Raw genomic sequence first — 27,800 nt, forward strand, 5'->3', positions numbered from 1 at the left:
TTGATCAGTCTTGATTGAATGGTGGAGCAGACTTGGTGGGCGGAATGGCCTAATTCTGCTCCTATTACTTAGAAACTTATGAACCAATGACTGACGTATTTAAATTTGCTGCTCAGTTTACACACTGTCCAACATTAGTTTTTCCACTTCTACCGTATTTCCTCCAAGTGTGTCAAGTAAAATTAATCCTTGTCTATCAGAATCCAATATGTCAGGTTAGACGCAAGTTAGTGCCCAATTGTATGTCACTGCACAATGCAATAGGTGCCAGTCCTAATCCCAATTCCTTGCATTATTAGCCTGAACCGTCTTCTCAATGATTCGATGGTTTCTTTATTATCACGTGTACAGTGAAATACTTTTTTTTGCACACAAATCAGCAAGACTATCACCATAATATTTAAACACAATCCTCCGGTCAGTACAGCATGTACACTGAGTCCATATGCAAGATGCACCATTTTAACGCCATTTTACAGTCCCATCTATAGCTGGCCACAGAGGCCCATTGAAACCATCGCCTCAATTCCCGTTGTCCCGCAAACTTTCTCTTCACGCCCGGCCCTCATTCCCGGGGGACGCCTCCCGCATCTGACCTCGCGGGCGCGGAAGGTAAGACCTTCCTGTAGTCCAGCGACCGCCACCATCTCCCTCCATCCTCCTGTCCGCGGCTTCCCTCTCCGGGCGGGATCTGCGGTGAGCCAGGCCTGCCGTTGGAATGCGGCCACGGCTCGCCGGGAGTGCGGTATCCTGCACAAGCCATCATGAGAGATTGGCAGCTGAATGATTCCACTAACTCAAATCTGGCATTGGGAGCATAAGAACAACAACAAATCTTGGAAGAACTCAACCAATTGAGCAGCATCTGCAATAGCGGTGGAAGGAATGTGTCAATGTTATCGGTCAAAACCCTGCCTCAGGACTAATCCAGTATCTGCGGTGTAGTCTCTTCAACAAAAGTCTTCCTTGAGCCTGTCTGATAACTCATTGAGATTGTGATTATTCTGTGACTTGATTCCTTATATCTGTTTTTAATGTAATAAAACTAAGACTGAAAAAATCAAGCAGTAATGTTTAAAATCAACAATGAACAATGAACTTTGAGCTATTTGAAAAAGAGAGTTCAAATCTTCTGCCACTCTTCAGGTGTAGAAGTCTTGTCTGAAGATTCACCACCTTCTGCCATTGTTAGACCATAGCTCCAACCCTTCTCTTCCAATCTAGTGAACATTACATATGTCCATCTACCCTCCTAAAGAATCTTATTCCAACTTCACTCATGGTTGCAACCCTACTTACTGGGCTGGAAGCTGAGAGGAGGTATTGAGCTTACATATCAAGGAAAGTAAATTGTTCATGACCAATTAAAGCATGATTAAAGTTAGAATTGTAAAAGCACAAACGAGGCCAGTCTGCCCAAGTGGCATTTTTTAATTAATTAATGTTCTCTTTTCAAGCCTCCTGAATTCTTCTTTCCATAGCCAAGACTGTACCTAATATCACTGTACCTTATTTGGTGCATGTGACAATAAATGTGCACTTGAACTTGAAGACTTCATCAAATGACATTGTGGAAGAGGATCTTACTTGAACATAGAAACATAGAAATTAGGTGCAGGAGTAGGCCATTCGGCCCTTCGAGCCTGCACCGCCATTCAATATGATCATGGCTGATCATCCAACTCAGTATCCCGTACCTGCCTTCTCTCCATACCCTCTGATCCCCTTAGCCACAAGGGCCACATCTAACTCCCTCTTAACCAGCGCTCTCTTACGCTATACCAAATATGCTCCTCAGGCACGATGTCATCTGTGCTCAAATCATTAACTTTGAGTCATGGTGGAGTTTCCACTGGTGGCAGAGTCTAGGACCAGAGGCCATAGCCTCAGAATAAAAGGACGTATCTTTGGAAAGATGAGGAGGAATTTCTTCAGTTAGAGGGTGGTGAATCTGTGGGATTTATTGCCACAGATCGCTGTGGAGGCCGTCAATGGATATTTTTAAGGCAGAGATTGACAGATTCTTGATTAGTACGGGTGTCGGGGATTATCATCATCATCCTTTTATTGTCATCATGCAAAGCAACAATTGTACAGTGCAAAATGAGAAGACGTTTCCCAGGGAATACCGGAGCATCGCACATAAAAACTTAAACATTTCACGCATAAATAAAAAACAATCCAGTTCCTGATAAAAACAGTAGGAATAGTTTTTAAAAAGTGCAGGTAAAAAAAGCAACATTAAAATACAAGTAAAAAAAAAAAAACAGTCATAAAATGTCCAGGGCAGCTGATTTAAGTGGCCTGAGCCTTATGGGGAGAAGGGAGGAGATTGCATTGATAGGGAAAGATAGATCGTCCATGATTGAATTACGTAGTAGACGATGGGCCGCATGGCCTAATTCTCTTAGAACTTAAGAGCATGCATTTTCAGGATGTTCACCCTCCTTTGCAAGTTACTCTCTGACCTATGGACATTCTTCGGGAACTGTTCACCAGAGCTACGCCCTTTGCAGTTTTCTTGCACCCGATTTGGTGACAAAGGTTTCAGCTATTTCTCCTTTTCCATCTCTTGACCAAAGTGTCCTTGCAGTCCTTCTCTTGAACTAGGCAGGTAAATTAGTGCCACGAGAAAAAAGGCACAAAGCGCTAGAATAACTCTGTGGGCCAGGCAACATCTCTGGAGAATATGGATAGGTGGTGTTTTAGCTTGGTACCCTTCTTCAGACTGATTAGGTTGGTGGGGAGGAGGTGTAGAAAGCTGGAAGACAGGAGAGTCAGGACAAAGCCTGGCGAGTGATACGTAGAGGGGGGTCTCTTGGATAGGCAGATGGTTAGACATAGGCCAGAGATAAAAAGATAAAAGATGTAAGGTAATGCAGTATCATCTATGCATGCGTCAAAAAGTACAAATGGAAAACAAAATAATTATTATTTATTTACTCATCCCAGATGAATTCTGTAAGAGCAAATTTTATTCTGCATCTGAAACAGCAGCACGGTGACACAGGGGTAGAGTTGCTGCCTTACAATGCCAGAGACCCTGGTTCGATTCTGACTACGGCTGCTGTCTACAAAGTTTGTACGTTCTAATTTGATGAAGGACATTCTTGCTATTGAGGGAGTGCAGCGTAGGTTCACAAGGTTAATTCTCGGGATGGCGGGACTGTCATGTGATGAAAGAATTGGGCGGCTAGGCTTGTATTAATTGGAATCTAGGATGAGAGGGTATTATAGAAACATATAAAATGATTAAGGGTTTGGACACGCTAGAGGCAGGAAACATGTTCCCGATGTTGGGGGAGGCCAGAACCAGGGGCCACAGTTTTAGAATAAGGCGTAGGCCATTTATAACAGTCACAGAGGCTGATGTCACAGAGGCTGACGTCAGGAAATCCTTCAGAGGGGTGAACCCCCGAAAAGCACCTGGACCTGATGGTATACCCGGCCGTGTTCTAAAAACCTGTGCGGACCAACTGGCGGGAGTTTTTACGGACATTTTCAACCTCTCACTTCTGAGGTCTGAGGTCCCCACCTGCTTTAAAAGGGCATCAATTATACCAGTGCCCAAGAAGAGCAAGGTGACGTGCCTCAATGACTATCGACCAGTGGCACTAACGCCAGTGGTGATGAAGTGCTTTGAAAGGTTGATCATTGAGCAAATCAACTCCTATCTCGACAAAAACCTGGACCCACTGCAGTTCGCTTACCGCCACAACAGATCAACGGTGGATGCGATCTCGCTGGCCCTCCACTCCGTTCTGGACAACTTGGACAACAAAACTCATATGTCAGGCTGTTATTCATCGATTACAGCTCAGCATTTAACATAATCATCCCCTCCAAGCTGGTTACCAAACTCGCACAACTGGGTCTCTGCGCATCCCTCTGCAATTGGATCCTCGACTTCCTCATTCACAGACCACAGTCTGTTCGTATTGGTGGAAATGTGTCGGCCTCGATAACAGTCAGCACGGGAGCACCTCAAGGCTGCGTGCTCAGCCCCCTGCTGTACTCACTCTATTCTCATGACTGCGTAGCCAGTCAGAGTGCGAACTCCATCATCAAGTTCGCTGACGACACCACTGTTGTAGGACGTATCACTGATGGGGATGAGTCAGAGTATAGAAGAGAGATCGAGCAACTGTCCATATGCTGCCAGCGCAATAACCTGGCCCTCAACACCAGCAAAACCAAGGAACTGATTGTGGACTTTGGAAGGAGTAGGAGGGGGACCCACAGCCCCATTTATATCAACGGGTCGATGGTTGAAAGGGTCAAGAGCTTCAAATTCCTGGGCGTGCACATCTCTGAAGATCTTTCCTGGTCCGAGAACACTAATGCAATTATCAAGAAAGCTCATCAGCGCCTCTACTTCCTGAGAAGATTACGGAGAGTCGGTTTGTCAAGGAAGACTCTCTCTAACTTCTACAGGTGCACAGTAGAGAGCATGCTGACCGGTTGCGTCAGAATCAGAATGAATCAGAATCAGAATCAGAATGCTTTATTGTCATTGCATGTGTCACATACAACGAGATTACTGTGTCTCTCCATTTAAAAGAACTTCAAACATTCACATACTCATACTTTTTACACTCCCTCCCTCCCCAAACCCACCCATGGATTCACATTTACATAAATTAACACTGTCTCCCACCCCCCTCCTTCCCCATAACCCGCTCCCGAGACAGAGTTCAGTTCCAAGATTGCTGATGGGTAAAAGCTGTTCTTGAGTCTGGCAGCACATGACTTTAGCGACCTGTACCTTTTTCCTGAGGGCAGCATTGTGAAAAGGTGGTGACAAGGATGTGTAATGTCTTTCTCGATATTACAGGTCCTGCTGCGGCATCTGGAGTGGTAAATGTCCTCCAGAGGGGGCAGAGGGAGTCCAATGATACCCTGGGCAGTTTTTATCACCCTCTGGAGAGCTGCTCTGTCAGCTGCTGAACAGTTCCCAAACCAGGCAGTTATGCAGTAAGTCAGTATGCTTTCTACTGAACAGCGGCAGAAAGACTCCAGCAGTTTAGCAGACAGATGGGCCTTCCTCAGTGTTCTGAGGAAGTAAAGTCTCTGTTGCGCCTTTTTTACAACTACAGCAGAGTTCACAGACCATTTAAGATCCTCACTGATGTTGATCTCCAGAAATTTAAAACTAGGCACCCTCTCCACCTCCTCGCCCCCTATCTCCAGTGGCCTGAGCTCCGCTCTATGTCGCCTGAAATCAGTGATGATCTCCTTTGTCTTTTTAGTGTTCAGAGAGAGATTGTTGTGAGCACACCACTCAGAAAGTCTGTGCACCTCCTCTCTATAGGCGACCTCGTTCCCATTTGAGATGAGCCCCACCACGGTTGTATCGTCCGCAAATTTTATGATCCTATTTGCGGGGTGATGGGGCAAGCAGTCATGTGTGTATAGGGCGTAGAGGAGCGGACTGAGCACACAGCCCTGCGGTGCTCCTGTGCTGAGGGTCAGGGATGTCGAGGTGTAGGGTCCAAGTCTCACCGTCTGTGGGCGTTCACTGAGAAAGTCCAATATCCACTGACACAGTTGACTGCTGAGGCCAAAGTCTAGCATTTTTGTGATCAGCTTGCTGGGTATGATTGTATTAAAAGCTGAGCTGTAATCAACAAAAAGCATCCTGACATATGACCCCTTCTCTAGGTGTTGTAGTGCAGCATGGAGGACAGTGTTTATGGCATCCTCTGTAGATCTATTAGCCCTATATGCATACTGGTGTGGGTCGAGTGAGGGGGGGGAGATAATTTAAGGTGACCTAGGACCAGCCTTTCAAAGCACTTGGAGACTACAGATGTAAGAGCAACGGGCCTGTAGTCATTGAGGGAGTTGATGTTTTTCTGCTTGGGCACCGGGATGATAGTGGTGGTTTTCAGGCACGCTGGCACGGAGGAGTGTGCTAGGGAAAGGTTAAAAATGTCTGAATACCCCAGCGAGCTGGTGAGCACAGTCCCGGAGTACCCTGCCTGGGATCTCATCCGGGCCAGCAGCCTTACTAGCATTAACAGTTCTCAGGGCCCGCTTTACCTCCTCTAACTGGAGGGTAAGTGGCTGGTCAGCAGGGTCCAGTTGGAGAGAGGTTCTTTCATTCGGACCTCTCTCGAAACGGGCAAAAAAGTGGTTGAGCTCCTCTGCCAGCGATGTATTTGCAGCTGTCGGTGGGTCCCTGCTGCCCCTGAGGTTTGTTAGGTGATGTATTCCCTGCCACATGCGTGCTGTATCCCTGGAGGTGAAATGGTCCTCGATCTTCTCCTTGTAGGACATTTTAGCTGATTTAATGCCCCGCTTAAGGTTATGTCTGGCAGCGCTGTACAGTTCTTTGTTGCCAGATTTGTGGGCCAAGTCCCGCTCCTTCAGAAGACACTGGACCTCCGTAGTCATCCATGGTTTCCTGTTCGGAAAGACACGGATGCACTTGTTGATGGAGACACATTCCACACAACATCTGATGTAGAAGAGTACTGCTGCAGCGTACTTTTCTAGGTCCTGGTTATAAAATAGACTCCAGTCTGTGCTCTGAAAGCAGTCCTGCAGTTGTAAGGTTGCATCCTCTGGCCAAGTTTTAATGATCCTGGTAGTGGGTTTCTGCTTTCGTGGCTTGGTTCGGCAATTTGAGCGCCCTGGAGAGGAAAAGACTACAAAAAGTAGTAAACACCGCCCAGTCCATCATCGGCTCTGACCTTCCTTCCATCGAGGGGATTTATCGCAGTCGCTGCCTCAAAAAGGCTGGCAGTATCATCAAAGACCCACACCATCCTGGCCACACACTCATCTCCCTGCTACCTTCAGGTAGAAGGTACAGGAGCCTGAAGACTGCAACAACCAGGTTCAGGAATAGCTACTTCCCCACAGCCATCAGGCTTTTAAACCTGGCTCGGACAAAACTCTGATTATTAATAACCCATTTCTGTTATTTGCACTTTATCAGTTTATTTATTCATGTGTGTATATATTTATATTATGGTATATGGACACACTGATCTGTTTTGTAGTCAATGCCTACTATGTTCTGTGTGCTGAAGCAAAGCAAGAATTTCATTGTCCTATACAAGGACACATGACAATAAACTCACTTGAACTTGAACTTGAACTGAGATGAAAAACTTTCACACAGAGAGTTGTGAACTTGTGGAATTCTCTGCCTCAGATGGCAATGGAGGCCGATTCACTGGATGAATTTAAAAGAGAGTTAGATAGAGCTTGCGGAATCAAGGGATATGGGGAGAAGGCAGGAACGGGGTACTGATTGTGGATGATCTGCCGTGATCATATTGAATAGTGGTGCTGGCTCGAAGGGCCGAATGGCCTACTCCTGCACCTATTGTCTATGTATCAATGTTGTCTCCGCAACATGCGTGGGTTTTCTGCAGGGTCCCTAGTTCCTACACTTCCCCTAGTGTGTGTCGGATAGTATTAATGGTGGGGATCGCGAGTAGGCCTGGATTCAATGGCCAAAGGGTCTGTTTCCACACTGCATTTGTAAAAAAGAATCACACATTTTTCGGCAGTGATTTGTGAATCCTGTAAGAGCAGAAGAATCCATCACCAGAAGAATTGTGATATGGGAGTCGCCAATGTGTAATGTGTTGGAAAGCTGGGGCTGCCTGTTTTCATGACTTTCATCGAAAATTGTCTAAATGAGGTTTTGAGGCTAACATCTCGTGTATTGTCTTATTCCTCATATTTTTTATTTCCTCTCAGGTATATAATCCTCGCATTCGGGCTGATTCTCAGGTAATTCAACCCATTAGCAAGAGCCAGGCTGAGCTGAGGTGCCAGAGACTAGGTCACACCTGCCCAGGTAAGATGGCACACACCAGTTAAATGCTCATCAGGCCAGTTAATAATGTGTGAGCTGTTTGTATTGTCTGTACAAATGCATCAACTGTCGGAAATGTTTGGAAATAGTCAGAATTCTTCAGTTTAGTTTATTGTCACGTGTATGGAGGTACAGTGAAAAGCTTTTGTTGTGTGCCAACCAGTTAGTGAAAAGACAATACATGATTATAATTAAGCCAATTACAGTGTACAGATGCATGATAAGGGATAGACGCAAAAAGCTGGAGTAACTCAGCGGGACAGGCAGCATCTCTGGAGAAAAGGAATGGGTGACGTTTTGGGTAGAGACCCTTCTTCAGACTGGTTAGGGATAAGGAGATACGGTGGCACAGTGGTGCAACATTAGAGTTGCTGCCTTACACTGCCAGACCCGGGTTCGATCCTGACCACGGGCGCTGTCTGTACGGAGTTTGTACGTACTCCCCAGGACCTGCGTGGGTTTTCCCCGGGTGCTCTGGTTTCCTCCCACACTCCAAAGACGCACAGGTTTGTAGGTTATTTTGGCTTCGGTAAAAAAAAGTTGTAAATTGTCCCTAGTGTGTATAGGATAGTGCATGGGGATCGCTGGTCGGCGTGGACTCAGTAGGCTGAGAGGCCTGTTTCCGCGCTGTATCTCTAAACAAATAGATGATGATGTGGAGAGATAAAGAACAATGAATGAAATATGCAAAAAAGTAATGATGATAAAGGAAACGGGCCATTGTTAGCTGTTTGTAGGATAAAAATAAGAAGCTAGTGCGAGTTGGGTGGGGGAGAGAGAGGGAATGCCGGGGCTACCTGAAGTGAGTGAAATCAATATTCATACCACTGGGCTGTAAGCTGCCCAAGCGAAATATGAGATGCTGTTCCTCAAATTTGCATTTAGCCTCACTCTGACAATGGAGGAGACCGAGGACAGAAAGGTCTGTGTAGGAATAGGAAGGAGAATTAGTGTCCAGCAACCGGGAGATCAGGTTGGTTCAGGCGGGCTGAGCGAAGGTGTTCTATCAAACGATCGCCCAGTCTGCGTTTGGTGTCGCCGATGTATAAGAGATCACATCTTGAACAACGGATACAATAGATGAGGTTGGAGGAGGTGCAAGTGAATCTCTGCCTCACCTGAAAGGACTGTCGGGGTCCCTGGACAGAGTCGAGGGGGGAGGTATTTCGACAGGTGTTGCATCTTCTGCGGTTTTAGGGGAAGGTACCTGGGTAGAGGGTGGTTTGGGTAGGAAGGGATGAGTTTACCAGGGAGTTGCGGATAGACACAAAATGCTGAAGTAACTCAGCATCTCTGGACAGAAGAAGGGTGACCTTTCGAGTTGAGACCCTTTTTCTACATGTTTCCTACATGTTGCCCTTGGTTAGACTATGCTTTTAATTAAATACTAGACCAAGTGCAGACCCGTTGGGTCTGTTTCCCCAACGCGCGTTTGCGGGTTGGGGGGGGGCTGCGGCATCACACTCACACTAACCACCCCCCTAACACACAGGCGGGGGGAGAGGGAGACTGGGTGGGGAGAGAAGAGGGGAGGGAGGGGAGAGGGGGAGGAGGAAAGGGGAGAGATTGGGGAGGGAGAGGAGAGCGGGGTGGGGGAGAGGGAGGGGGAGGAGAGTGGGGAGTGGGAGGAGAGCGGGGAGGGGAGGAAGGGGGGCAGAGGGGTAGGGGGCTGGGAGAGGGGGGGAGGGGATGTTAGAGGTGGAGAGAGTGAATGAGGGGAAGGGGAGAGAGGGGGAGGGGGGAGGGAGAGAGGTAGGGGAGGATGGAGGGAGAGGGGAAGAGTGGGGAGTGAGTTTATTAAAAAAACGTGTACATAAAAATGTCCAAATGTTTTGAGGATTGGATGATTGAATGTAAAAGTGAAATCGCTAGCGAAATGGAAACAATGAAGGAGATTCAGTGTGTGGTGCTGACGGAGCAAGGAATCAAAGGTCGAATCTGGCACACACACACACACACACACACACAGACACACACACACACACACACACACACACACACACACACACACACACACACACACACACACACACACACACACACACACACACACACACACACACACACACACACACACACACAGACACAGAGACAGACACAGAGACAGACACAGAGACAGGCACAGAGACAAGCACAGACACAGAGACAGACACAGAGACAGACACAGAGACAGACACAGAGACAGGCACAGAGACAGGCACAGAGACAGGCACAGAGACAGGCACAGACACAGAGACAGACACAGAGACAGACACAGAGACAGACACAGAGACAGACACAGAGACAGACACAGAGACAGACACAGAGACAGAGACAGAGACAGAGACAGACACAGAGACAGAGACAGAGACAGACAGACACACAGAGACACACACAGACACACACAGACACACACACACACACACACACACACACACACACACACACACACTTGGTGTTACCTGGGAAAGATATAGCGGAAAAGTTGGAATTGGATACAATCACTATAGGTTAATGATGTCCAGAGAATGTTTCCACTAGTGGGACAGTTTAGGACGAGAGGTCATAGGATAAGAATTAAAGGACAATCGTTTAGAAAGGAGACGAGAAGAAAATTCTTTAGTCAGAGGGTGGTGAATCTGTGGAATTCTTTGCCACAGAAGGCTGTGGTGGCCATGTCAGTGGATATTTTTAAGGCAGAGATAGATACATTTTTGATTAGCACAGGTGTCAGAGGTTATGGGGAGAAGGCAGGAGAATTGGGTTAGGAGGGAGAGAGATCAGCCATGATTGAATGGTGGAGTACACTTGATGGGCCGAATGGCCTAATTCGAAAAGATCAGCGACCCAATGGCCAAACGCAGACGGGTGGGATTAGTGTAGATGGGATATGTTGGCCAGTGTGGGCAAGTTGGGCCGAAGGGCCTGTTTCCACACTGTGAGACTCTATGACTCTATTTCTGTGGTGTATAACTCTTTGATAACTGCTTTATATAACATTATGACTATTTTGTTTTGGCTCCATTCAATCTGATAAGATATCTGGAAGAAAAGAGAAGTTCTATGACAACCTAACGTAGAAAAATTGACCTGTGATTCATAATTCAGGAATTTTATAACTTGCTCATTGTTTGTTGTCATCCTGACTCAGTGTTCTTTATTTAGTAGTAGTATTAGTTTACTGTATGTATTGCTCTATTATTGTCACATGTACCAAAATACCGAGAAAAACTTCCATTTTGTGTGCTAACCAGGCACTCATACACTACATGGGTACATCAGATGGTGCAATAGGGAAGGTAAGCAGAGTGCAGAATATGGTATTATGGCTCGAGAGAGAGAAAGTGCAGGTGAAAAATGTGCGAGTGGCTGCTACAATTGGGAGGTTGGGAATTGATTCACAGCACATGAGAGGTCTGTTCAAGATGTTGGTTTACACAAAAAAATACAAACTACTGGAATAAGTCAGCTGATCAGGCTGCATCTCCAATTAAAATGGCTTGGCAATGTTTTGGGACGAGATTGTAAGTTGTCCCTAATGTGTAGGATAGTGCTAGCGTACGGGGATTGCTGGTCGGTGCGGACTCGGTGGGCCTAAAGGCCTGTTTCCGCGCTGTATCTCTAAACTAAAGTAAACAAGCAAGGAGGGTTTTTGATAATCAAGTGTAAGTAAGTAAGTAAGTTTATTGGCCAAGTATTCACATACAAGGAATTTGCCTTGGTGCTCCGCCCACAAGTAACAACATGACATACAAGCATACATGATAGCAGCAAGGAAGAAATTGTGCTTGAATCTGATGGTGCGTGCTTGGAAGATTTTGTGTTTTCTGCCGGACGGGAGAATGGAGGTGAGAGAGTGACTGGGATGTGAGTGATCCTTGATTATGTTGGCTGCTTACCCAAGGCAACATGAAGTGTGGTTGATGTAGCTGGAGAAACTGGTTTGCATGACACGGGACTGGGCGTGGACTGGTCTGCGTGAACCACTCTGCAGTTTCTTGCGGTCTTGGGCAGAGCTGTTACTATACCAAGCTATGTTGCATACAGATAGGAAGCTTTCTGGGGTGCAACGAAAACTTGGTCAGAGTCATTGGAGAAGCCCTGAATGTTTTGGGGCTTCGGAAGATGTAGAGGTGTTGGTGACCTTACTTGGTTGCAGCATCAGTGCAGTTGGGCCAGTCAAATCAGTTTTAGTTTAATTTAGAGATAAAGCGTGGAGATAGGCCCTTTAGCCCACCGAGTCCACTCTGACCTCTGATCACCGCACATGAACACTATCCTGCACACACCGGGGGACAATCTACAATTTTACCAAGCCAATGGCCTACAAACCTGTACGTCTTTGGAGTGTGTGAGAGGAAACTGGAACACCCAGAGAAAACCCACGCAGGTCACGGGGAGAATGTACAAACTCCGTACAGACGGCACCCGTGGTCAGGATTGAACCCGGGGCTGGCGCTGTGAGGCAGCAAATGTCCTGCTATGCCACCGTGCTACCAATTGTTGGTGATATTTTCATGTCGGACCTTGGACATTACATAGAAGCAAAGTGCTGGAGTAACTCAGCGGTTCATGCAACAACTCTGGAGAACATGGACAGGCGACGTTTCGGGTCGAGACACTTCCTCGGACCCTTGGATATGACTGTTATTGCCAGGTGTATTCATCTGATAAATGTGCCTTTCACTTATATAGGGAAGAAGGCAGTGAATCATGACAGAATACGCAATTAGAAACGGAGAAGGGAAGAAAGGCAAAGAAAGTTGCACTTGTATACATACGGCTTATATATAAATGAACAAACAGTCTAGAGTTTCATATATCAAAGTTGTGGAACGTGCAATACCTTTTCCAGTCAGCACCAAAATAATAGTTATACAGCAAAATTGGCCGGATTCACATCTGGAGATCTGCAACATAGGGGCGGCACAATGGCTCAGGGGTAGAATGACTACCTTGCAGCACCAGAGACCCGGGTTTGATCCTGACTACATGTACTGACTATATGGAGTTTGTACGTTCTCCCCATGACCTGCGTGGGTTTTCTCCAGGAGCTCTGGTTTCCTCCCACACTCCAAAGATGTACAGGTTCTTTTAGTTTAATTGAATTCTGTAAATTGTCCCTAGTATGCAGGATAGTGTACGGTTTGGTCATAGGCCGGCTCAGACTCGGTGGGCCGAATGGCCTGTTTCCATGCTGTATCTTTAAACTAAACCGCTATTCATTCTGTCTAGTCTGTGTACAGTCACATGCTGTAACAGTGGTCCTCTTCGCTTCCTGAAGAGATCAAGCCAGACCTTGCGGTCAACGCAGCTCAGGTGAATGTGAACTGAAGCCTTGACAACCTGCCCCACATCCTGTTGAGGCTAAATCTTTTTTCTTACGAGGTTTCTTAGAAGTTGGGGGAGTGCCAAGATGGGAATGCCACCAGAATTTCACCATAAACCACAGTGACTTTAGGAGTGCTCACCGATAAAATGAGGATGCTGAACGTTAAAGAAGTACACGTCATTGCTTTGTAGAAGCCCCCACCTGCAGGCAGCACTGTGATCGGCAGTGTGGTCACAACTTGTAGACTGCAGGAACATACATAAAAAATGAACGGTGAAGAACATATCCATCCTATAGTGTACTACTAGTCATTAGGATTCAATAGGAACTTCAATATCCGCTCAGTCTGCCTAGACCCACATGATCTTCCGGTTGCTAAACTCTTTAACTCCCCCTCCCATTCACATACTGGCCTTTCTGTCCTGGGTCTCTTTCACTGTCAGTGAGGCCCAATGCATATTGGAGGAATGGCACCTCATATTTCGCTTGGGCAGATTACAACCCTGTGGTATGAATTTTGACTTCTCTAACTTCAAGTAACCCCCTGGCTTTCCCGCTCTCTCCATCCCTCCCGCATCCTAGTTCTCCGACCAGTCTGACTGCCTTCTTGATTAAATTTTATCTCTGTATGCCTCGTTGTCACCTTCCCTTAGCTAACAATGATCTATTCTACATTTTCCTTGAAATTTGTCCCCCTTTGTTCTCTCATTTTCACACCTTACCCTTCTACATCTCTGTGTCTCCCTCTCCCCTGACTCTCAGCTTGACAAAGGGTTTCGACCCAAAACGTCACCCATCCAGAGATGCTGCCTGTCCCGCTGGGTTTCACCAGCATTTTGAGTCTATCTTTGGTGTAAACCAGCATCTACAGTTACTTCCTATACAATATCCTGGATAGAGTGGATGTGGGGAAGATGTGTCCACTCGTGGGAGGGTCTAGCACCAGAGGGCACAACCTCAGCGTAAAAGGATGTACATTTAGAAAGGAGATAAGGAGGAATTTCTTTAGTCAGATGGTGGTGAATCTGAGGAATTCATTGCCACAGACAACTGTGGAGGCCGTCAATGGATATTTAAAAACACGGATATTGACACGTTCTGAATAAGTAAGGGTGTCAAAAGTTATGGGGAGAAGTCAAGAGAATTGAGTTGAGAGGGAAAGATAGATCAGCCATGATTGAATGACGGAGTAGCCTCGATGAGCCAAATGGCCTAATTCTGCTCCAATAACTTATGATCTTATGTAGTGAGGGAGATGGCTCTTGTTTGGCCAGTGAATCATGACAGAATACTTAGCTGGAAGTGGAAAAGGATAGAAAGGGAAAATAAGTTGTACTGATAAGGACTTACAGTCTAACGTTTAATATATTAAAGTGGAGGAACTTAATTCAATAAGTTTTTGAGCCAACACTAAAATAATAGATTGTAGAAATAAGGAACTGCAGATGCTGGTTAATATGCAAAAAGGTACAAATTGCTGGAGTAACTCAGCAGGACAGGCAGTATCTCTGGAGAACATGGATAGGTGATGTTTCAGGTCGAGACCCTACTCCAGACTGCCGGACTACTGTGCTCTTTTAACCAGCATTTGCAGTTCCTGTTTCTCCTCTTTTGACTGCTCCACTGCACAAAGTGCTGGAGTAACTCAGCAGCTAAGGCAGCATCTCCGGAAGGCATGAAGAGGTGACACTGGAGAACCTGGAGAAGGGTTCCGACCCAAATATAATCTATCCATGTCCTCCTGAGAAAAGGAATAGGTGATGTTTCGGATCGAAACCCTTCTTCAGACTGCACTGAAGATAGACGCAAAATGCTGGAGTAGCTCAGCGGGTCAGCCAGCATCTCTGGAGAGAAGAAATTGGTGAAGTTTTAGGTCAAATCTACAATCAATCTGAAGAAGGGTCTCAACCAGAAATGTCATTTATTCCTTTTCTCCTGAAATGTTGGCTGACCCGCTGAGTTACTCCAGCATTTTGTTTCTGTCTTCAGTGTAAACCAGCATCTGCAACTCCTTTCTCTCCAACCTGCATTTGTTCTGTCTAGTCTGTGTACCGTCACATGCTGTAAAAGTGGTCCTCTTCGCTTCCTGAAGAGATCAAGCCAGACCTTGCGGTCAACACAGCTCAGGTGAATGTGAACTGCAGCCTTGACAACCTGACCCACATCCTCTTGAGGCTAAATCATTTTTCTTACGTGGTTTCTTCGAAGTTGGGGGAGTGCCAAGGTGGAAATGCCACCAGAATTTCAACATAAAGCGAGTAGCTTCAGGAATGCCCATCAATAAAATGAGGATGCTGACCCTTAAAAAAATACACGTCATTGCTTTGTAGAAGCCCCCACCTGCAGGCAGCACTGTGATCGGCAGTGTGCTCATAACTTGTGTACTGCAGGAACATACATTAAAAAAAAAGAACTCTAACGGAAAGTTAATTTACAAGCCTGTACATCTTTGGAGTGTGGGAGGAAAACGGAGATCCCAGAGAAAACCCACGTATGTCTCGGGGAGAACGTGGAGAACTGGTCCCTGGCGCTATAAGGCAGCAACTCTACCGCTGCACCACACTAATGTTGGACATTTCCACCCTGGGGAAAAGCTTCTGACTGTCTACCCTATCTATGCCTCATGATTCTATATACTTCCATCAAGTCTCTTCTCAACCTCTGGCCTTCCAGAGAAACCAACCCACGTTTATCCAATCTCTCCTTGTAGCTGAAATCCTCTAATCCAGGCAGCATTCTGGTAAACCCCCTCTGTACCCTCTCCAAAGCATGTGCCTCCTGTAATGTGTTAAGCAGAAAGGTCAAAGATCCGTTAATTTTCACGTGTACCAATTAAGGTACAGTGAAACTCGAATTATACTTCCATACTAAAAAAAAGCAACAAAACACACAACTACATAAAAGTTAACATAAACATCCACTACAGCAGATTCCCACGTTCCTCACTGTGATGGAAGGCAATAAAGTCAAATCTTCTTTCTCTTTATTCTCCCACGGACGGGGCAGTTGAACCATCCGCAGTTGGGGCGAGCGAAGCTCCTGCAGCCGACGATCGAAGCCCATGCGTCGGGGCGATCGAAGCTCCCCTGTCAGAGTGGTCGTAGCTCCTGCAGCTTGGAGCTCCCAAAGTCGGTCTCTAACCAGAGACCACGAGCTCCACGATGTTAACGTCCGCAGGTTCCCGCGGTTGGAGCTCCCGAAGTCGGTCTCCAGCAAAGGCCGGCGACTCATCGATGTTCGGCCGCAGTGCGGGCGGAGATACGATACGGAAAAAAATTGCATCTCCATCGAGCTAAGAGATTAAAAAAGGGTGCCCCCCAACCTCACCCCCCACATTAAACAAGCTAAAGAACACTAAAACATACAATTAACACATACTAAAGAAACACCAAAGGAAGGGACAGACAGACTGTTGGCGAGGCAGCCATTGCTGGTACTACCCGATGGTCATGCAATACTCCAAATGTGGCCTAATCAAAGTCCCACAGAGCTTTAAAGAGTCAAGATTGTTTAATTGTCTTATGTTTCGACAACAGAACAATTAAACTCTTACTCGCAGCAGCATTACAGGCTTGTAAATGCAACACACCTAGATAATAAAACTCCTAGTTGAGGTTAGTGTTGTATAGTGTTGAGGTGTTGAGACTTTTGTTAGACTATTGTCAATAGGTCCACTTCGGATTGTTTACCTTGTCGTGGTGAAGAGGCTTGCGTGACCCCATGATTCCAAGAGCGTTGCCGTTGGAAGCACCAGCTTCTGGTAGGGCCACCCTTGGCGATAAAGTCGAGGATGAGGGTCCAGACTAAGAACGATCCAACCTACAAGACGTCAACGGCGGACCAGGCGGATTAAATTATCTTGAACTCAACGGCTGTGAAGGCGGATGAAGGCTGCAACAGATCTATCAGCTCCAATCGTCTTGGTTCCCTTGCCATTGGAATTAGTAGATTGATCTGTGAAGGACCGTGTGCTTCTTGGAGTGCAACATCAAGTACACGTTAAACAAACACACGCACAGGCGTCTGTGAGCTGCAAAGCCAGGATTGGACTCGTAAGCCACCTGAGAGTCCAATAAAACCAACAGAGCGTAGACCATTATCCTCGACCTCGAGGGATAGCCATAACGACGACAAGACAATAGGTGCAGAAGGAGGCCTTTCGGCCCTTCAAGCCAGCACCTCAATTCACTGTGATCATGGCTGATCATCCACAATAAGTACCCCGTTCCTGCCTTCTCACCATATCCCCTGATTCTGCTATCTTTAAGAGCTCTATCTAACTCTCTCTTGAAAGTATCCAGAGAATTGGCGTCCACTGCCTTGTGAGGCAGAGAATTCCTACGTGATTCCTTCTTGAACCTGATGATCACTTCCAGCATACCTCTAGTTTCCCTTTCCCCTGACTCAGTCTGATGAAGGGTCTCGACCCAAAATGTCAATATTTAAGAGGGAGTTACATGTGGCCCTTGTGGCTAAAGGGATCAGGGGGTATGGAGAGAAGGCAGGTACGGGATACTGAGTTTGATGGTCAGCCATGATCATATTGAATGGCGGTGCAGGCTCGAAGGGCCGAATGGCCTACTCCTGCACCTATTTTCTATGTTTCTATGTCATATATTCCTTTTCTCCACAGATGCTGTCTGACCCACTAAGATAGAATAGACGCATAGAAAATAGGTGCAGGAGGAGGCCATTCATTGTGATCATAGCTGATCGTCCCCAATCAATAACCCGTGCCTGCCTTCTCCCCATATCCCTTGATTCCACTAGCCCCTAGAGCTCTATCTAACTCTCTTAAATCAATCCAGTGACTTGGCCTCCACTGCCCTCTGTGGCAGGGAATTCTATAAATTCACAACTCTCTGGGTGAAAAAGTTTTTTCTCACTTCAGTCTTAAATGACCTCCCCTTTATTCTAAGACTGTGGCCCCTGGTTCTGGACTCGCCCCTCAAATTAGGAGACCAAAACTGTACACAATACTCCAGATGTGGTCTTACCGGGGCCCTTTCCAACTGCAGAAGAACCTCTTTACTCCAATACTGAAATCCTCTTATTATGAAGGCCAACATTCCATTAGCTGTCTTTACTGCCTGCTGTATCTGTAAGCCAACTTTCAGTGACCGGTGTACAAGGACACCCAGGTCTCGCTGCACCTCCCCCTTACCTAACCTAACCCCATTGAGATAATAACCTGCCCCCTTGTTTTTGCCGCCAAAGTGGATAACCTCACATTTATCTATGTTATACTGCATCTGCCACGCATCTGCCCACTCACTCAACCTGTCCAGGTCACCCTGCGACCTCCTAACATCCTCTTCACAGTTCACACTGCCACCCAGCTTTGTGTCATCCGCAAACTTGCTAGTGTTGCTCCTAATTCCCTCTTCCAAATCATTAATATATATGGTAAACATTTGGGGCCACAACACCGAGCCTTGCGGCACTCAACTCGCCACTGCCTGCCATTCTGAAAAGGACCCGTTCACTCCTACTCTTTGCTTCCTGTCTGCCAACCAATTTTCTATCCATGTCAACACCCTACCCCCAATACCATGTGCTCTAATTTTAGTCACCAGTCTGCCATGCGGGACCTTATCAAATGCTTTCTGAAAGTCTAGATACACTACATCCACTGGCACCCCTTCATCCATTTTACTTGTCACATCCTCAAAAAATTCCAGAAGATTAGTCAAGCATAATTTCCCTTTCATAAATCCATGTTGACTTGGACTAATCTTTTTACTGTTATCCAAATGCCCCATTATTACCACTTTAATAATTGACTCCAGCAACTTTCCCACCACCGGTCAGGCTAACTGGTCTGTAATTCCCCGTTTTCTCTCTCGCTCCTTTCATGAAAAGTGGGATAACATTAGCTGTCCTCCAATCCACAGGAACTGATCCTGAATCTATTGAACATTGGAAAATGATCACCAATGCGTCCACTATTTCTAGAGCCACCTCCCTGAGGACCCAGGGACGCAGACCATCAGGCCCAGGGGATTTATCATCCTTCAGTCCCATTAGCCTACCCAATACTATTTCTCGCCTAATGAAAATTTATTTCAGTTCCTCTACCCCCTTAGATCCTCTGTCCTCCAGTACATCTGGGAGATTGTTTGTGTCTTCCTTCGTGAAGACAGATGCGAAGTACCTGTTCAACTCTTCAGCCATTTCCTTGTTACCCATAATAATTTCACCCATGTCTGCCTTCAAGGGACCCACATTTGACTTTGCTACTCTTTTTCCCTTAACATATCTTTTGGTTTTATTCCATCCCTAACTTCTCTTGTCAGCCACGTTTGCCTCCTACTCCCCTTAGAATCTTTCTTCCCTTTTGGAATGAAATGATCCTGCGTCTTCCGGATTATGCCCAGAAATTCCTGCCATTGCTGTTCCACCGTCATTCCTGCTAGGATCCCTTTTCAGTCTACATTGGCCAGCTCCTCTCTCATGCCTTCATAGTCCCCTTTGTTCAACTGCATCACTGCCACTTCCGATTTAACCTTCTCCTTCTCAAATTGCAGATTAAAACTAATCATATAATGATCACTACCTCCAAGCGGCCTTTACCTCGAGTTCTCTTATCATATCTGGTTCATTGGACAACACTAAATCCAGAATTGCCTTTTCTCTGGTCGGCTCCATTACAAGCTGCTCAAAGAATCCATCTCGGAGGCATTCCACAAACTCTCTTTCTTGGGGTCCTAAACCAACCTGATTTTCCCAGTCTACCTGCATATTGAAATCCCCCATCACCACAGTGGCATTACCTTTGTTACATGCCAGTTTTAACTCCTGCTGCAACTTGCACCCTACATCCGGCCTACTATTTGGGGGTAGGCAAAAAAGCTGGAGAAACTCAGCGGGTGCGGCAGCATCTATGGAGCGAAGGAAATAGGCAACGGTTCGGGCCGAAACCCTTCTTCGGACTGTTTGGGGGTCTGTAGATAACACCAATTAGTGTCTTCTTGCCTTTACAATTCCTCAACTCAATCCACAGTGACTCTACCTCGTCAGTCCCTATGTCTTCTCTCGCAAGGGACTGAATTCCATCCCTCACCAGCAGAGCTACCCCCCCCCCCCCCTTTGCTCACCTGCCTGTCCTTTCTATAGGATGTATAACCCTGTGTATTAAGTTCCCAGGCCCGATCCTCCTGCAGCCACGTCTCAGTAATCCCCACAATGTCATATCTACCAACCTCTAACTGAGCCTCAAGCTCATCTATTTTACTTCTTATACTTTGCGCATTCATATACAATACTTTTAATTCCTTACGCATCTCACCTTTCACATCGATCCCTTTTACACTTGGCCATACTCTCCTATCCCTTTGTGAGCTTTCTTTCCCGTTATTTCTGGGGTCATTAACTACCCCTTTACTCTCTTTCCCTTTAACTCCGTTACTCCAGCATTTTGCGTCTTTGGTGTAAACCAGCGCCTACAGTTCCTTCCTACACGTCAATTCTAGTCACTGCAAATAAATTGATTGTTATCATGTATTGTCTTTCCGCTGACTGGTTGGCACGTAACAAAAAGCTTTTTGCTGTACCTTGGTACATGTGACAATAAACTGACACTGAACTTCCATTATTCTGTTTTCATATCAAAATTCTAACATCAGCAGTTATTTTACTTATGATAGTGCCTGCTTTCTTTTTCCAGGGAAGTGTTTCCGCTTGTACTCGGAAGCATTCCACAACAAAATGGCGTCGGTTCCCCCACCTAGAGTGTCTGAGACCAACCTGAGTCACCTAGTGCTTCTGCTGAAGAGGCTGGATATTGCAGACATGGGACAATGTGACTTCCTGGACAGACCAGGTAAGGGAAAGGTGGTAGTTTTATGTCGTGTAGAAGCACCTTGACTTGGTATGGACAAACTCTTCTACACCTTTAAAATTGGTTCAGGACGCAGGAGTTAACTAGTTAGTTCCTTCACATAGTCATACAGACCTGCCCACATTCCTCCTCATCTCCTTTCTAAAGGTACGTCCTTTTATTTTGAAGCTACACCCTCTGGTCCTGGACTCATACAGACATGTGAGCATGTTTGAAATGGAGTCGAACAGGTCCTTCGGCCCATTTTCCCACGCCAACCATCATGCCCCGTCTACTCTAGTCCCACCTGTCTGCGTTTGGCCCATATTCCTCTAAAACCTTTCCCATATTCCTCTAATCCATTTCCCTGTTCAAATGTCTTTAAAATAATTTCTAGGAGCAGAATTTGGTCCATTCAATCATGGTTGATCTATCTTTCCCTCTCAGCCCCATTCTCCTGCCTTCTCCCCATAACCGCTGACAACCGTACTAATCAAGAATCTGTCGATCTCCGCCTTAAAAATACCCAATGGCAGTCTCCACAGCCAATGAAAGCCACAGATTCGCCACGCTCTGACTGAAGAAATTCTTCCTAATCTCCTTTCTAAAGATACGTCCTTTTAGTCTGAGGCTACGCCCTCTAGTCGAAGACACTCCCACTAGTGGAAACGTCCTCTCCATATCCACTCTATCCAGGGCCTTCATTATTCAGCAAGTTTCAATGAGGTACCTCCTCATCCTTCTAAACTCCAGCAAATACTGGGCCCAGTGCCGTCAAACGCTCATCAAATGCTCATCATCGACAAACTCGACTATAGCTTTAAAATAGGCTCTGGAAGTGCGTAGACAAATGGAGTGAACTGGTTAGCTCCTTCACACAGTCACACAGCACGAAAGCAGGCCCTTTGTCCCAACCTGCCCCTGCCGATCAAGATGCCCCATCTACACTAGTCCCACCTGTCGCGTTTGGCCCATATCCACGTCAAGGGTGCAGCGGTAGAGTTGCTGCCTTACAGCGTTTGCAGCATCGGAGACCCGGGTACAATCCCGACTACAGGTGCTGTCTGTATGGAGTTTGTAGGTTTTCCCCGCGACCCGCGTGGGTTTTCTCGGAGATCTTCGGTTTCCTCCCACACTTCAGACATACAGGTTTATAGGTTAATGGGCTCGATATAAATGTAAATCGTTTCTAGTGTGTTAATGTGCGGGGATCGCTGGTCGGTGCGGACTCGGTGGGCCGAAGGGCCTGTTTCCGCACTGTATCTCTAAACTAAACTAAAAAATCTGTGAAAATATCTTTTAAATATTGTTATGATACCTGCGTCAACTACCTCCTCTGGCAGGTCATTCCATATACCCACCACTCTCTGTGTGGAAACGTTTCCCCTCAGGTTCCTATTAAAATTTTCCCCTCTCACCTTAAACAAATATCCATCTCATATGCCTTCACATAGCTTCTACACATGTGCCAGACTGATTAGGCAAATTTCTTCTACTTTAAATTTGGTTTACTTGAAAAAAGAGGACAATTAGGTCATAATCATCAGACATAGAAATACTGGTATTGATGTGAAATGACTCTTTAGTTCTCTTGGAAGCTATGGTTAAAAAATGAGTGGGGTCAATAACTAGCCATTCAGTCTGGATGGGTGCACTGTGCATTCAGACTTGGAAAAGCATGACTGTCTTGTGCAGGTAGACTTGTGCAGGTAGCAACTATCAGAATTAGGGTGCACAATGGCGCAACTGTAGGGTGGCAAAAACTAAAACGAAAAATTTCCGTCATCTACATCCAAATCGTTAAGATAGATTATTAAATTAAATTAAATTTCTTTATTTATATAGCACATTTTTAGTCAACTTGCATTGACCCCAAAGTGCTTCACATAATTACATCCACACACACAGGCAAAGGTGGGTGAAGTGTCTTGCCCAAGGACGCAACGACAGTATGCACTCCAAGCGGGATTCGAACCAGCTACCTTCCGGTCGCCAGACGAACACTTAGCCCATTGTGCCATCTGTCGCCAGACGAACACTTAGCCCATTGTGCCATTTATTGTTATGCACAATAAATGTTCCCCAGTATCAACCACTGCTGTGCACCACTAGTCAGCATTTCAATCGGAAAAGCACGCTGTATCTCTAAAACTAACATTAAAATTGAGCTTGTCGATACCTGACCTTATGGATACAAAAGGCCGGCACGATGGCGCAGCGGTAGAGTCGCTGCCTTACAGTGGCAGAGACCCGGGTTCAATCCTGACTATGGGTGCTGTCTGTACAGAGTTTGTACATTCACCCTGTGACCGACACCGTTTTTCTCAGGGTGCTCCGGTTTCCTCCCACACTCCAAAGACATACAAGTTTGTAGGTTAACTGGCTTGGTATAATTGTAAATTCTTTGTCGTGTGTGTAGAATAGCATTAATTTGCGGGGATCGCTGGTTGGTGCGGACCTGGTGGGGCGAAGGGCCTCTTTCTGTGCTGTATCTCTAAAGTAAGCTAAACTAAAATGTTTAGAAGAGGCCATGGACAGCTTGGATCTGCGTGGACAAGTTGGGCCCAAGGGCCCGCTATTTTGCTGCAAGACTCTACGAGCAACTCTGGAGGCAATAGTAATTATTGTCCTGTGGCTGTACTAATACAAAGAGTTGATGTGTGATTCCTGTCTTCTTTCTCAGCTCCCGAGGCTCTGATGCAGGCACTGGAGGACCTGGATTATTTAGCTGCTCTGGACGACGACGGGAATTTGTCAGAAGTTGGAATAATTATGTCTGAATTCCCCCTGGATCCCCAGCTTGCCAAAGCTCTGCTTGCATCTTGTGAATTTGACTGCGTGAATGAGATGTTAACAATAGCTGCAATGGTAATAGGTGAGAATCATTTATTTTAAAATAAATTTTTAGTTATTGTTGTGCCCACCCCCAATTTACCTCATCTTTTCTATGTCAGGATGGTAAATTAAAAAACGTACCTCATGCAGGCAGGAGAATGGGGTTGAGAGGGATTGATAGATCAGTCACTGGATGTTTTTAAGAGAGAGTTAGGTTTAGCTCTTAGGGCTAAAGGAATCAGGGGATATGGGGGAAAAAGCAGGAACAGGATACTGATTTTAGATGATTAGCTGTGATCATATTGAATGGCGGTGCTGGCTCAAAGGGCCGAATGGCCTACTACTGCACCTATTTTCTATGTTTCTATGATTGAATAGTAGACTCGATAGGCTGAATGGCCTAATTCTATTCCTATGATTATGAACTTTGGAAACAGCATTATGTTTTTAGTTCAGAGTTCCAGCAGGCAATTTTAATAATCCTTCTGCGAGGGAGAAAACAGTGAGAGAGTCAAAGTATGAAAGCATGTGAGTGACGTAACTATGGTAATCCCTCAAAAACATTATTTTAAATATCACAAAATACTTTCTATTGTGCATCTGTAGAAGTTCCAAGAAAATCCTCATGGCATGCTGAATCCTCTCTTACCCTTGAGGAAAGTAAATATGATGATTCTTGATCACCGCATTAGGTCATAAGTGGTAGAAGCAGAATTAGGCCATTTGCCCCATCAAGTCTACTCTGCCGTTCACTCATGGCTGATCTATCTCTCCCTCCTAACCCCATTCTACTGCCTTCTCCCTATAACCTCTGACACCCGTACTAATCAAGAATCTATCTTTCTCTGCCTTAAATATATCCACTGACTTGGCCTCCACACCTTCTGTGGCAAAGAATTCCACAGATTCACCACCCTCTGACTAAAGACATTTCTCCATTATATCCTTCCTAAAAGAACATCCTTTAATTCTGAGGCTGTGTCACTAGTGGAAACATCTCCACATCCACTCTATCTAAACTTTTCACTATTCTGTATTTTTCAATGAGGTCCCCCTCATTATTCTAAATTGCAGCGAGTACAGTCCCAGTGCTGTCAAATGCTCATTATATATTAACCTACTCATTCATTAGTGTGTTTAATGGTTAGGATGCAATACAGTACTTATGGTGCGGTACTTTATCACCGAGGTACAGTGAAAATTATTTTTTTATACAGTTCAGTACAAGTATCACTATACATAAGCATTTAGACACACATTGGATAAGCATCTCAGCTACAGTACAAGTGTATAGCAGTAGTACACTAAGACTGTATACATGGTCTGTGTCGGAAGGAACTGCAAATGCTGGTTTACACCAAAGTTAGACATAAAATGGTGGAGTAACTCAGAGCGGGACAGTCAGCATCACTGGATAGAAGGGATGGGTGACGTTTCGGGTCGAGACCCTTCTTCAGACTGAGAGTCAGGGGAGAGGGAGACACAGATAAGGAAGGGTAAAGTGTGAAAAAGACAGAAAAGTCAGTATTGGATTGGGAGGGGGAGTTAGTGTTTAGCAATACGTAGTCACCAGTTTGGTGCCATTTTCAAATCCTGTTTTGTTTAGTTTAGAGATACAGCATGGAAACAGGCCCCATCGGCCCACCGGGTCCGCGCCGACCAGCTATCCCCGCTCATTAACCCTATCCTACACCCACTAGGGACAATTTTTACATTCACCAAGCCAATTAACCTACAAGCCTGTACGTCTTTGGAGTAGTACAACTTACTTTCTTGTAAGTTGGGAAGAAAATTGAATAAGTTAACCTCCGGAAGTGGGTGCGCTGCCCTGTAGCTGCGGCTCGCCTGCAGTCCGTTTGTCTTTTCGTTTTTTTGTTTTCTTTTGTTTTGGTTTATTTCAGTTTATTTTATTTGTGTATGTGTGAGGGGAGGTGGGAGAATCTTGTTTTTAGTCTCTTCCTTCGGGGGAGATGCGACCTTTTCTTGTCGTATCCCCATCTCCGTCTGCGTTGAGGCCCAATCGCGCAGCTGGCGGCCTCCAACTGGGACCGACCTCAAGGCTCCGGAGGCAGAGCCAGGACTTGCCAACGCGGGGCTGGCCGACTTCGGGGCTGTGGTGGCGTTGTGGCAGCGGCGACCTGGCTTTGGAGGCTCGGCCGCGGGCCCAGTGGACGACAACGTCGGGAGCTCGCAGGTCCCAGGTTGGTGAACGGTTCTCCGGAGCTCCCGCAACAACAGCTTCGTCCGCTGGACTGGAGGGTGGCAGCTTCGACTGCCCCGGGCCGTGGAGTTTGAACCGGCCCGTTCGCGGAACACAGACTCGGCCTCGGGACTTACCATCACCCGGCGGGGTCACAACATCGGAAGCCTGGATCGCCTCAATGCAGAGGGAGAACAAGGAGGGAAGAGACAAGGACTTTAAGACTTTTGCCTTCCATCACAGTGAGGAGGTGCCTGGTAGACTCACTGTGGTGGATGTTCAATCTGTGTTAAGTGTGTGTTTTGTTATTTTATTCTATGTTATGACTGCAAGGCACGAAATTTTGTTCAGTCTGAATGACAATAAAGGATACTTTGACTTGACTTGACTCTTACATGTGCACTTGTCTTTCACAGACTGAAGAATTAGCATTGTTTATCACTTTAACACATGGTAGCCAGTGAGACCTGAAGAGATGATTGTGAATGCTGCACTTCGTGGGAAATCTCTCCTTCACAGTATTTCTCCTTTCAACAGGAAGTACAAGTCAATGTGAGAAACCTCTGCTGCCAGTAGCAGATTGTTTTGTTTTTGTAATCTAGAATAAACTTAGCCCAGAATTTCCAAACTGGTTATGACCAAGAAGTGAGTTGGTTTCTTCCCCTGCTGTGGTATCCAGCGATGTCGACCCCTAGAAATGTTCTAGGAGCTAAGACAAGAAGTTCTGAGGCATGTGGGTGGGGAACTGAAGTGTTCAACAAAAACTCATATGTCAGGCTGTTATTCATTGATTACCAGCTCGGCATTTAACACAATCATCCCCTCCAAACTGGTTACCAAACTCGCAGAACTGGGTCTCTGCGCATCCCTCTGCAACTGGATCCTCGACTTCCTCGTCCACAGACCACAGTCTGTTCGTATTGGTGGAAATGTGTCAGCCTCAATAACAATCAGCACGGGAGCACCTCAAGGCTGCGTGCTTAGCCCCCTGCTGTACTCACTCTATACCCATGACTGCGTAGCGAACCACAGTGCGAACTCCATCATCAAGTTCGCTGACGACACCACTATTGTGGGGCGTATCACTGATGGGGATGAGTCAGAGTACAGAAGAGAGATCGAGCAACTGTCCATATGGTGCCAGCGCAATAACCTGGCCCTGAACACCAGCAAAACCAAGGAACTGATTGTGGACTTTGGAAGGAGTAGGAGGGGGACCCACAGCCCCATTTATATCAACGGGTCGATGGTTGAAAGGGTCAAGAACTTCAAATTCCTGGGGGTGCACATCTCTGAAGATCTTTCCTGGTCCGAGAACACGAACGCAATTATCAAAAAAGCTCATCAGCGCCTCTACTTCCTGAGAGGATTACGGAGAGTCGGATTGTCAAGGAAGACTCTCTCTAACTTCTACAGGTGCACAGTCGAGAGCATGCTGACCGGTTGCATCGTGGCTTGGTTCGGAAATTTGAGCGCCCTGGAGAGGAAAAGACTACAAAAAGTAGTAAACACTGCCCAGTCCATCATCGGCTCTGACCTTCCTTCCATCGAGGGGATTTATCGCAGTCGCTGCCTCAAAAAGGCTGGCAGTATCATCAAAGACCCACACCATCCTGGCCACACACTGATCTCCCTGCTACCTTCAGGTAGAAGGTACAGGAGCCTGAAGACTGCAACAACCAGGTTCAGGAATAGCTACTTCCCCTCAGCCATCAGGTTATTAAACCTGGCTCGGACAAAACTCTGATTATTAGCAACCACTTTCTGTTATTTGCACTACCAGTTTATTTATTCATGTGTG

The 27,800-nt window shown here is 46.2% G+C and overlaps 1 protein-coding gene across 1 annotated transcript in view; it reads left to right on the plus strand.

The window, feature by feature from the left end:
• Nucleotides 1-27,800, plus strand: part of LOC116982666 (putative pre-mRNA-splicing factor ATP-dependent RNA helicase DHX32) — a 127,148-nt gene that overhangs the window by 77,202 nt on the left and 22,146 nt on the right. The window contains exons 6-8 of the mRNA XM_033036001.1: nucleotides 7,717-7,816; nucleotides 20,812-20,967; nucleotides 23,648-23,839. Coding sequence (XP_032891892.1) covers nucleotides 7,717-7,816; nucleotides 20,812-20,967; nucleotides 23,648-23,839 — 448 coding nt within the window. The remainder of the gene's footprint in view (nucleotides 1-7,716; nucleotides 7,817-20,811; nucleotides 20,968-23,647; nucleotides 23,840-27,800) is intronic.

Source organism: Amblyraja radiata, chromosome 1 (genome assembly GCF_010909765.2).
Source record: "Amblyraja radiata isolate CabotCenter1 chromosome 1, sAmbRad1.1.pri, whole genome shotgun sequence".
In the NCBI taxonomy this organism is placed as follows: domain Eukaryota; kingdom Metazoa; phylum Chordata; class Chondrichthyes; order Rajiformes; family Rajidae; genus Amblyraja; species Amblyraja radiata.